The 12,061-nt window shown below is 39.4% G+C and overlaps 1 protein-coding gene across 6 annotated transcripts in view; it reads left to right on the forward strand.

The window, feature by feature from the left end:
* DNAJC6 (DnaJ heat shock protein family (Hsp40) member C6) overlaps nt 1–10,787 on the forward strand; it is a 140,749-nt gene extending 129,962 nt beyond the window's left edge. For 4 of the 6 annotated variants that reach the window (XM_034653629.1, XM_034653631.1, XM_034653630.1 and 1 more), the window contains 4 exons: nt 2,809–3,072; nt 5,261–5,403; nt 7,142–7,318; nt 8,356–10,784. In XM_034653629.1, the coding sequence (XP_034509520.1) occupies nt 2,809–3,072; nt 5,261–5,403; nt 7,142–7,318; nt 8,356–8,457 (686 nt within the window). In that variant the 3' untranslated portion in view covers nt 8,458–10,784. Of the gene's footprint in view, nt 1–2,808; nt 3,073–5,260; nt 5,404–7,141; nt 7,319–8,355 lie in introns of all 6 variants that reach the window. The other 2 variants (XM_034653628.1, XM_034653627.1) reach the window with 1 other exon arrangement.
* Nucleotides 10,788–12,061: the final 1,274 nt, after the last annotated feature.

Here is a 12,061-nt window from a genome sequence, read left to right on the forward strand (position 1 = left end):
ATAGTGTTTTATAAATAAATGAATAAATGGCAGCTTAATGGGAATATGGAAGTTTTTTTTTTTTTAGTTTTTAGGCTTTTCCATATTTATTGAATTTTAAAATTATATATATGTGTGTGTGTGTGTGTATTCAGAAGGAAAATAGTAAGCCTCCTTAAACTGTAAAATGAAATCCCAGTGCAGAATGAATACCCAGCCTAAGATGTATGTTGATGTGCTGTTGGCAGGTGGGCCCAGGAGCTCATGAAAGAGGCTTCATGCTCTGAGTTACACACTGACGGGGGCAATGCCAAGCCTCAGAGCTTCCATCATTACCTTTTCCTATTACCAAGTATTTATTGAGCCCTTACGATGTACCAGTGTACACTGGGCATATGAACTTGCATCATATTATAATATATAATGCCTCTTAATTTGCTTAATTCAGGGTTTGTGAAATATTTTCATATAGCCTTTGTGTCTTTAGGTATAGATGTAGTTCTGGTTTTACAAATGAGGAAACTAAGGCTCAGTGAGGTGAAGTTTTTCACTGAGCTTCAGGAAAGCAAGGATTCTCTATAGATCATATTCCCAGTGCTGCATTCCCAGCGCCCAGCACAGTAGATGGCACATAGATGGCCTATAAATACTGATGAATGAATGGATGGATGGATGAACGAATGCATGCATGAATGGTTGATAAAGCTGAGACTCAAACTCAGATTAACTCCAAGTCTCAGTGTCCATAATGCAGCATTCCCAGTGGGGAAGGAAGAAGGAGTCCTAGATGAGAATAAAGGGAAAGATCTATAGAGAGAAGAGACAGTAAGGGACAAATTGTGGCGACAGGCTCAGAGATTTGGGGAAGAATTAGGGATTATGGGTGCAGCAAATGAGCATGGTATTTGGAGGTAGGTTGCCTATAGTCAAATCCCAGCACCATTAACTAGCTGTGCGATCATGAGCACGTCAGGAAACTTCTCTGAGTTTTGGATTTCCTCATTTTTAAAGTGGGGTCAACATGAAAAAACGCTCAATAACTCTTGGCATCAGAGAAATACAAATCAAAACCATGGTGAGATACCAGTTGTAATGGCTAAAATTGACAATTCAAGAAACAACAGATGTTGGCAAGGATGTGGAGAAAGGGGAAGCCTCTTACACTGTTGGTGGGAATGCAAACTGGTACAGTCACTCTGAAAGACAGTATGGAGGTTCCTCAAAAAGTTAAAAATAGAACTATCAGCAATTGTACTATTAGATATTTATCCAAAGGATACAAACAGTGATTTGAAGGGGCACATGCACCCCAATGTTTATAGCAGCAATGTCCACAACAGCCAAGCTATAGAAAGAGTCTAGATGTCCATCGACGGATGAATGGATAAAGAAGATGTGGTGTGTATACAGCGGAATATTACTCAGCCATCAAAAAGAATGAAATCTTGCCATTTGCAATGATGTGGATGGAACTAGAGGGTATTATGCTAAGTGAAATAAGTCAGTCAGGGAAAGACAAATATCATATGATTTCACTCATATGTGGAATTTAAGAAACAAATCAGATGAGCACAGAGGAAGAAAAGGACGAAATCAGGGAGAAAAACCATGAGAGACTTTAAACTATCAGAAACAAACTGAAGGTTGCTAGAGGGGAGGTGGGTGGGGGGATGGGTACCTGGGTGATGGGAATTAAGGAGGGCACTTGATAGAATGAGCACTGGGTGTTATATGCAACTGATGAATCACTAAATTCTACCTATGAAACGAATCATACACTGTAGGTTAATTAAATTAAATTTAAAATAAAAATAAATTAAAAAATAAATACTTGTGGATTTAAAAATATATTAAAAAAATAAGGTGGGATCAGTAGTACTGCCTACCTCCTTAAGAGTGCTGTATAGATTGAAAGCAGTAATATACACAAACGTATTTTGTACATAAATGTTAGTTATTTTATTAGCACCGTTACTTTGGGTTTGGTGCATGAAAGGGTTCCTAGAGATCGCCACATTCCAGTTTCTCATTTTACCTCTTTAAACACAAGCTATAATAGGTCTTTGTATTTTGGAAACAACCAGCATGTTTGCAGTGAGTATTTTAAAGTTAGATGATTTTGGAATCAGAATTCTACTTGAATTCCCGGCACAGACTAATAATCGTTTCTGTAAAGCTTGAGTAAGATCCTTTGCCCGGTTCAAAGTTGTCATAGTGTTGGCTGTGTTTACTCTCCTGCAATGAAATGCAAGAAGTGTGAAATTGAAAGGTAGTTGTGAAATTTCAAAACATCTTTGTTTACTCCTGGGCACTCACCACATTTATACTTATAACAAACAATGATTAATCTTGATCATTGACATGTAAGTAGTACCTTAGTGAGTGAATGTATTTTGCTTTATTCTCTGTTCTTGTCATTTGGTAGTTTTTCTTCCAGTGAAAAAGGAGAATGTGCTTAAAAGGTGGGAAGGAGAGAAGCGATGGCACAGTGAAAAGCCAGGGCCCTTCAGGCTTGGAGTCAAAGACTTGGATTCAAGTCCCAGTTCTGCCATTTGTTGGCTGTGTGACTTGGAGAAAATCACTTAATTGCTCTGAACTGCAGTTTGTTTATCTGAAGAAAATAATGGGGCTATTAATACATACCTAAAAATGTTACTGTAGAGATTAAAGGAACTATATCCCTGCAATTTCTTTAACTATTAGGAAGGTGAATTGTGCTATCAGTCAAGGTAATTTCCACTAAAGTCACTGAAAACAGTAACTTGGCACACCGGAATTAGAGGCTACTCAAAAGAGCATTCCTCTCTCTCTCTCTTTTTGTTTCTGTAGGTAGTTCTTCATTTGCCAGCAAACCCACCACACCAACTGGATTGGGGGGAGGATTTCCACCTCTCAGCTCACCGCAGAAAGCATCTCCCCAGCCCATGGGGGGAGGGTGGCAGCAGGGAGGTGGCTACGGCTGGCAGCAGACACAGTCTAAGCCACAGACCAGCATCCCCCACTCGTCTCCCCAGAACCGACCCAACTACAATGTGAGCTTCTCAGCCATGCCCGGGGGGCAGAACGAACGTGGGAAAGGATCAGCTAATTTGGGTAAGGATGATGGTGTGTAGCCTGACCAGAGGGTAGCCTGTATTGTCATACTACCTGTATGTTTGTGTGTCTGAAGAAGGAGACAGAGAAGAATTCCGGTGCCCTCTGAGTGAATCTTATAGTTGTAGAGACACACCATGATCCCTCCCTCCCACTCTGTGCCTGAAGCACCTGGGTTTACCATGGTCTTTACACTTAGGTCATTTTGTGACTGCTAGTTCACTTGTTGGTCTCTTTCCACATGGAGACCGGATGGAGAGCAGGGACTGTGTCATGTTATCATTAGCATCTGGCTTAGTAGGCACTAACTGAATACTGAGTGGGTATGGATGGAGGGGTGGCTGTTTCTTGAAGCTGTTATTCCTTTGGAAGGGGGGTAGAAGAGAAAGGTTGGGAACCTTGCAAGCACTGTTCATATTTGCCCTTGGATCCTAATTAGAGGAGTATATGTCTTGGACATTTGGTCTTGCTTCTACTCTGGTTGGTGGATGTTTCTGAGATCATTAAGTTTTCTGTGATGGTTTTTTCCCTCTCTTCTGGGAAGAAAGTTAAAAGAACACAAAATGGGCCAACAGCTAAGGCTAGAGGATACTCTGAATAGATTCTTTTCTTTTCTTTTCTCTTTTTTTGAATGGGATTCTTGATAACAAGGAAAAAATAATGTATTTTGCCTAACAGGGCTGGTTAAATTTGGTTTTGTTAAATGGCCTGTTATAATGTATTTTACATTTCAATTGATCACACTCAAGAACTAAATGTATAAGGACATGGTGAGGAAACAGGCCTTTCTCTCTATGGAACATGGAAAAGGAAATTCTACTTTTTCTAGTAACAGTAGCTAACATTGAGGGCTTACTAGATGTTAGGTACTATTTCAAGCAGTTTCATGTATTATTTCATACAATCTTCAAAACCAACCCCATGTTGTAGATTAAAAAAAATCTGTGGCAGAGATAAATAATTCTTAAGTCCGTACAGCTTGTAAGTGACAAAGGCAAGATTGGAATCCAGACAATGTGGCTCCAGAACCCCTTCTCTTAACCATCACACTCCACTGGATATGACACAAGTGCCTTCTCAAAATAATAATGTGATGGATTTTTTTGTTGGGAATATGTAACATCATGTTTGTTCTTGGGTTAGCAGTGGACATTGGTTGGACAATTCCATAGAGTCTTGCTGCTTTCCCTCCATTTTTATTTTGAGTAGATGTAAGGTGATTGGCTTTAGTCAGCAGATATTTATGGACCATCTTCAGTGTAGAAAACATTGGGGATTATGGCAGTGAACAAGACAGACAAATTCCCTCATCTCAGAGCACTTACATTTTAGCATGTGCATGTGAGGGTGTGTATTCAGAATGTCCTGCAGTATAGAGATGGCAAATGGGTTTCAATTCACATGCCAACTTTGGTCGATGGGCGTTGACAGCATGGATTTCTGTGTTTTGGTTCTGTTTTAATTTAATAAACACTTAAATAGGCACTATTCTAAAACCTTTAAAATGTTAACTTATCAATTTTCACAACAACCCTATGAGGTAAGTAGTATTGTTAACACCATCCCTGTTTTACAGATGAGGAAATTGAGGCAGGCAGATGATAAGTGACTTGCCCCAAGGTTACATTCCAAGTAAGTGGCAGAGCTATAATGCAAGCCTGGAGAGTCCAGCTCCAGAGACTTGGCTCTTTGCCACCTTGCTAGGCGGCCTCTCCAAACATTAAGAAAGATTGTGAAGCCACAAGCAGACTTGATGAAAAACAGCATTGTGAGGGACTCAAACTGTCAGCTGGGTGTGGGCAGGAAAGTGGTGGCACCTGTGGACTGCAAGTACCCAAACCCAGGTGTTCGTCCCATCGTTGATACTAACTAGTTGTATGAGTGGGGCTGGTGGGGTGGGGGACATCATGAGGTGTTATGGAGTTGGATTTAGTGTAACAATCCAGCCTGGAGTCCTAGCTTTGCCAAGACTGTGGTATATGATTCCGGGCAAATGAGGTTCTTCAGACCTCATTTTCCCCATCTGTCAAATGGGCATTACAGTCTTATACCCTACTCATTGGGTAAGTATAAGGACTAAGAGGATTAATGCATGAGAAATCACCTTGGAGACCTTAATGTTAGGAGGGTATAGGATTTTATGTTTAAGAGTAAAAATTATAATGATTTTTCAAAAATTCTATTGCAGAAGGGAAACAAAAAGCAGCTGACTTTGAAGACCTACTTTCTGGTCAAGGTTTCAATGCACACAAAGACAAAAAGGGGCCTCGAACAATAGCTGAGATGAGAAAGGAGGAAATGGCTAAGGAAATGGATCCTGAGAAATTAAAGGTGAGTGAGCCCCTGGCCCAGTGTGATTATTCGGTGTGACAGTCATGTGACAAGGTCACCGATGTGGAAACTTCACTGTTCCTGGTTCCAGCTTCCTCACTGCTTCCCTCCACTTTCAATCACATGTTTTATCTGTTTTGATTCCAGAAGTCTAGGTAACATTGGATTTGGGGAAAAAGAATATTTCCCCATTAAAAAAAAATATAAACCAGGTACTCCCAGTTTAGCTTGGAAACAAAAGGGTGGTTATGTGGATGAATTGTGTGAGGTAATAGAGAACGGGTTTGTAAAAGATCAAGAGAATTGGAATGTCCCTCACAAATGGAGAGGTTAAATTCCTACGTGACAAAATACTAAATATGCTGACACTAGAACTAAGTAGGAGATGGTGCTCTCATCTGTCACTGCGTGAAAGGATCTCCAGAACCAGGATTAGCACAGCAAGTCCATCTTACATGTTTTGAAGAAAAAAAAAAGTAACATATTTCCAGACAGATCTGAACATTTGTTAAAGATACATAGATTCTCTTTAGAGGGCAATATAGGATCCTTTGTTTGCATGTGCCTTTTACTTCATGTAACACCACAGAGGTTTCATTCCTTCCAAAACTCTGTACTCCATCTCGATAACATTTGTGCATTAGGCAAACTCTGACAGTTTTCTCTGAAAGCAAGTGGTTTATGTCTTTTAAACTGTGCTTGGTTATTTAGCTGGTATAGGGTATTTAGTTGCTTGGGAGAGTAGCCATCATTCACCTTGGCTAAACATCATTCACCAATAAATACCCACTGAGCATCTATTACGTGCTAAATGCTGGTGCATTCTTACAAAGCCTTCAACTTAATCACCTCATTTGTTCAAACTGAGAAGATTCAAATTATGATCATTCACATAACTACTTCATTCATTTAACAATTTTTGAGCTGTATTTTGAACCAGACATGTTATTTGGCTCCTGAGTTACACTGATGTGTAAGAAACAGTACCTTTTCTCAAACAACTCTGCCTAGTGGCAAAGACAGACAAACACACGGGTGATTTCGATTAAATATCGCACATATCGTGATAGAAACATGTCCAAGGGATTAGCTTGGAGAAATCTGTTCTTTTTTTCAAAGGGTATTTAGTGTCTTTTTGCCAGACACTACAGTAGACAGAGGCAGATAGCAGAGACCAAAGTAGACATGCGTGTGCCCCCATGGAGTTCATGCTTTAGAAGTGAGATTAACTCTGGGTTGGGGCCCAGAGGAAGGAATTCAAGCTGTCAAAGGCGAACAGTACAAAATTCCTGAGCAGGCTTTATTTTTTATTTTTTTTATTTATTTTTTTTTTTAAAGATTTTATTTATTTATTCGACAGAGATAGAGACAGCCAGTGAGAGAGGGAACACAAGCAGGGGGAGTGGGAGAGGAAGAAGCAGGCTCACAGCAGAGGAGCCTGATGTGGGGCTCGATCCCATAACGCCGGGATCACACCCTGAGCCGAAGGCAGACGCTTAACCGCTGTGCCACCCAGGCGCCCCCCTGAGCAGGCTTTAAAAGGATGATGAAGGGTCAGCCAGAAAGACAAGTTAGGAGCTGGAGGTGGAAAAGGATCCCAGGTTGAGGAAACAGCTTGGAGTATGCACAGAGCCCCAAGTAGTTGATGTTGCTGGGGCAGGAGGGGTTTCCAGAGTCTTGGTGGAGACCTTGGGGACTTGAAAACATTTGAATTTCCAAATTCCCTCTGTGTTGACAGATTCTGGAATGGATTGAAGGCAAAGAGAGAAATATCAGAGCACTTCTGTCCACGATGCATACTGTGCTGTGGGCTGGGGAGACCAAGTGGAAACCAGTTGGTATGGCGGACCTGGTAACACCTGAGCAGGTGAAAAAGGTGTACAGGAAGGCTGTGCTGGTGGTGCACCCAGATAAAGTGAGTATAACCTGCCCTTTTTGAAGCAAGGGAAATTAAACTATCTAATACAATAATGGAACGAGGGGGCTTTACTTAGGTGTCTGATTTACCACTGACAGATTTTTAGGGATCAGGTATAAATTGTGTCCTGGGTGGGCTAAGAGCTGGACAGAGGGAAGTTTTTCCCTTGTAGAGATATAGCAGTATGTTCAGCCACAACTATAGGGAAGAAGCTTTGGAATGTAGTTGGCAAAATTGGTCGAATCAACCAACTATGCACCATGGACCTAAATTTGTCATTCTATCGATGGTGCCAGTTTACATTTTCTTGGAAGTATATCCACATATAGGTGCTCTACAATGACAGAAACTACCACATGGCCCCGGTTGAAATCATCATAATATGTAGAAAACTCTTAGACAGAAGCAAGTCACCTTGTTGTCAAGTAGACAGACTTGGTGTTATTTCTACCAGTCCTGTTATGTGAGGCTATAGTTGAAACGCCACTTGGGAACACATGCTTGAATGTGATATATTTGATTTTCGTTTCTCCATACTTTTGGTAACTAGTCTGAAGAGAAGAATTAGTGAGAAACAATGCTTTTCAGTGAATCAAAAGAGAAAGAGAAACAGGAGTCTAGAAAAATACACAAACTCTACGCCCATGTTACGGGTCTCCAAGAACTTAATTTTTTTTTAGAAATGGGAAAATAGGAGTTTAGAAATACAATCAATTATAGATAGGCTGTCATGAGCCTTTGTCATTGGTTGGTACTTCTGGAGAATGAGTGTGTCTTTCTCTACTCAGTAAGTGCTCTGTGTCTACTCATTCAGAGACTGCTGTTACCATATGTGAATTCCTAACGGGAGGGAGTTCTGGGATGGTCATATTAGGGTTACATAGATTGAGCTATAAAAAAAGAAATGGCCTATTAGAAAAACATTTCAATTACTTGGAGCCCATATATTAGCAGTGAAAATTGTAATACGAATAAAATTTTGGTCTGTAGTTACCTAATGTGTTTTTATGTTTTTGTTTTTGTTTTTTCTTCAGGCTACCGGGCAACCCTATGAACAATATGCAAAGATGATTTTCATGGAGCTCAATGATGCCTGGTCTGAATTTGAAAATCAAGGTCAAAAGCCCTTGTACTAACTTATGAGCTTTCCCATCTCTGCTGCAGGCCTGTGCTAATGCTTAGTGTACGTCACAATTCTGAAGTTTTCGCAGGTGAACCCAAAACTCCAGTAACATGTATCCAGTACTAAACTGTTAAATTACTCGTGAATTAATTCCTCATTGATAAAGAATGTGGATGTTTGTTTCCTCAAGTCCCCACCATTAAAAAGTCCAAAGCAGGGGAGGAACTTTTAGTCAGACGACCTTGTGGAGTTACAACATTCCAGCCTGTCCTCTGGGGAGCCGCCTCAGCATTTTGTGGGGAAATGGAAAACAGAGGCCACCAAAGGCATAACACCCATCTCATTGTCTGAGAACAGGATTAATGAGCAAAAGCTACGATAACTGGATTACATGATGGATATTAACTAATGGTTTTAAGATTTTCTTGGAAAGATGTAATTTGAGCCATGGCTTTACATAGATTCTAGGAATACAACCACGGAGTATTTTATTTTTATGGAAATTTACAATGGTCTTTAGCATAATACTGTATACTTGTTTTGGTCAAGAGAACTAACTGATGTGAAAGAACTTGAACTGTGGGAAGTGATTGTATTACAATCCAGTGATTGCCAGCTCTTCCTGGATAAGCTAAAACTTCATGGAAATGCTGACTAAAGAAAACAGGGAACTCTGGAGATAGAAATCTTTGTTCCTGGTCAGAAAGTTGGGCTGCTACCTTCCTCTCCCTTTAGAAAACTGTGGTTGCTTAAAGAAAATGTCCTAATGATGTAATTCAACTCTAAACCTGATTTGAAAGAAACTTAACAATTTTGCCATAAGGCTTCACGCTCTTCCTTTTGCTTAGTCAACAAAACGTTCTTAGCTGGAAACAGGTTGCGAGGCAGTCTGGCATAGTCACAGTGTATCAGGATCATCATCCAGTAAGGAGTGCTTGTCCTCTAGGTGTGTGAGCAGTTGTGGTGAGAGCCTAGAAAACCCAAAATGAACACGAGTAATGCAGTAGGTGCAGTTGTGGCGGGAGTGCTGTATTCACCTTCCCACCGAGTCAGATGGCTTGTCAGGATTTGCCTGGAGGAACTGTGCTCCCCTCCTGCCTGTTGTTGAAACTGGATCCCTTGGATTATTACAGTGGGGTTTATTGTTTCAAAGTAGCTGGGGGTCCACAGGAATAGCATTCCCACAGGGACATCTGTGAAAGCAAAGCAAGAAGGAGACCTTTGCAGACTTCACACTGGTTGGATTTCAGTCCAGTGTTTTGTCTGTGTCTGATTTTGAGGGGTCAGTGGTTGCTATCCCGTGACTTCAGGAAGTCTCTCTGGGTGTGCACATACACGATGTGCATAGTATATATATGCAAAGCAGATGGGCAGAAAGATTTCCATGCTAATCTTAAAAGGTTCATGCTCAATATTGTGAAAAGCTTTCAAAAGTTGTTTTTAAAAGACAATCATTTTTTTGTTTCTATTTTAATTTTCTTGTGGCAAACTGTACCAGAAAAGCAGCATGTCAAAAATACTTTATGTTCTGTATAGAACTAACTCTCTCTTTCTTGCTTGCTTGCTCACTTTCTTGCTTTCTTTCTCTTCCTTCCTTTTTTTGTTATGTTTGTTATTTATTTTACCCTTTACTGACAATGTGAAACTCGCAGAAAATGTTCTCTTTTTAAATATACAGCTGTAAACTGTTCAAGGTAACCATAACAAACTAGGTGTTATTTATTAACGTATTATGAAATAATGTTTGATCTAGTATGTGCTTGTCTTATTTAAAATTGGAATGTGAGACATGTTGCTGTGACCTGGTTTTTTTTTTTTTCTCATTCACATTTGTAGATATTGTGTGAACTACAGTATATAATGATAATAATTAAAAGGATATTATGTGAATGTCACGTACATTTTGAAATGATAGAACTATATTAGCTTTGTATCATGTTTGGGTAATTCATCAATGTTCACAGTATAAAACATCATTAAACATTATATAATTAGCAATGAGAAAGAATCTTAGCTAACTTATTAAATTTGGGATTTCCTTCATCTCTTTTCCAGATACATTATAATTCTGGACCCCTATTTATCTCAAAACTCTTAACATATGCAGACCAACAGAGTTTTGCATTCCTTTTAAATATCTGGTTGTGACAAAGCCTGTTGTTAATCAGATTCACTGTTTCATTCATGTTTATTGTAATATATTTTTTGTTTTGTAAATATGTTACACACAACAAAATGTGATTGGTCTAAAATATTTGTAATGTATATTAAAAGGCTCAAAAATATTTGTAGAAACCTAAGTTATTTTTGCGCTTATAGGAATTTAATGACAAGTTTGTTATATCTTCTGACATGATTCACTTTTAAGAAAAGTTATGAGAAAAGAATATGAGAAGCATTTAATACATTTACAAATGTAATCTGAGAGGATTTCTGGATTTATACCTTAACCACTCCCATACTGTCCTTTCCCCTACACACACACACACACACACACACACACACACACTTACTTTGGATCATGATACATAAACACTATGTTTCAAAAAGAATCAGCATAGAAATCCTGGTTTCCTAGATAGAATATTAATATATTTTCAAAGCTGTATTTGCATGCTGAGACAAAAGGATTGATCCTGGGAGTCTGGGACTTGGTCAAAAACAGACACAGCTGACCCCTGAAAAGTGTGGGGATTAGGGTTTCTGACCTTCCACGCAGTCAGAAATCCATGTATAACTTTTGCCTCCGCAAAAACTTAACTACTAACAGCCTACTGTTGACCAGGAGCCTTACTGATAACGTAAAGTCGATTGATAGATATTTCATATGTGTATGTATATAATACAGTATAACATATAATGTTCTGTATTACAGAATACTGTATTCATACAATAAACTAAGCTAGAGAAGAGAAAATGTTAAGAAAATCACAAGGAAGAGAAAATATATTGACAGTACTGTGCTGTATTTATTGAAAAAATCCATGTATAATTGAACCTGTACAGGTCAAACCTGTATTGTTCGAGGGTCAACTATATTTTAGTTTTTTAAGGATAGAAGCAGCATGTTCATTTGGAAGCACATTTTGCCAATCAAAAGCATTTGAGTCATCCCTGTACTGTCTGGAAGAACGTCCAAGTTGGATTCTAATACTGCTGATGAAACACCATTGTGTAAGGAGTTATCACAGCAACAGGACAGTTTCCCTGCTGGAAACATCTATGGGGGAATTTAGGTCAAGTAAATAGGTTTTGGTTATTCTAAAAACAAACCACAGTGTTTGGCATAATGGTACAGTGTTGGTTTGAGACCAGAAGACTGTTTAAATCCTGGTTTTTCTACTTAAGGGCTGTCATATTCAACAAGTTTCTTTTTTTTTTTTTTTATTTGACAGAGATAGAGACAGCCAGTGAGAGAGGGAACACAAGCAGGGGGAGTGGAGGAGGAAGAAGCAGGCTCATAGCAGAGGAGCCTGATGTGGGGCTCGATCCCATAATGCCAGGATCACGCCCTGAGCCGAAGGCAGACGCTTAACCACTGTGACACCCAGGTGCCCCTTTATTCGACAAGTTTCTTAAACTAAAGCTTAATTTTTTTTTTAAGATTTAATTTATTT

The sequence above is a fragment of the Ailuropoda melanoleuca genome, chromosome 2 (genome assembly GCF_002007445.2).
Source record: "Ailuropoda melanoleuca isolate Jingjing chromosome 2, ASM200744v2, whole genome shotgun sequence".
Lineage (NCBI taxonomy): Eukaryota > Metazoa > Chordata > Mammalia > Carnivora > Ursidae > Ailuropoda > Ailuropoda melanoleuca.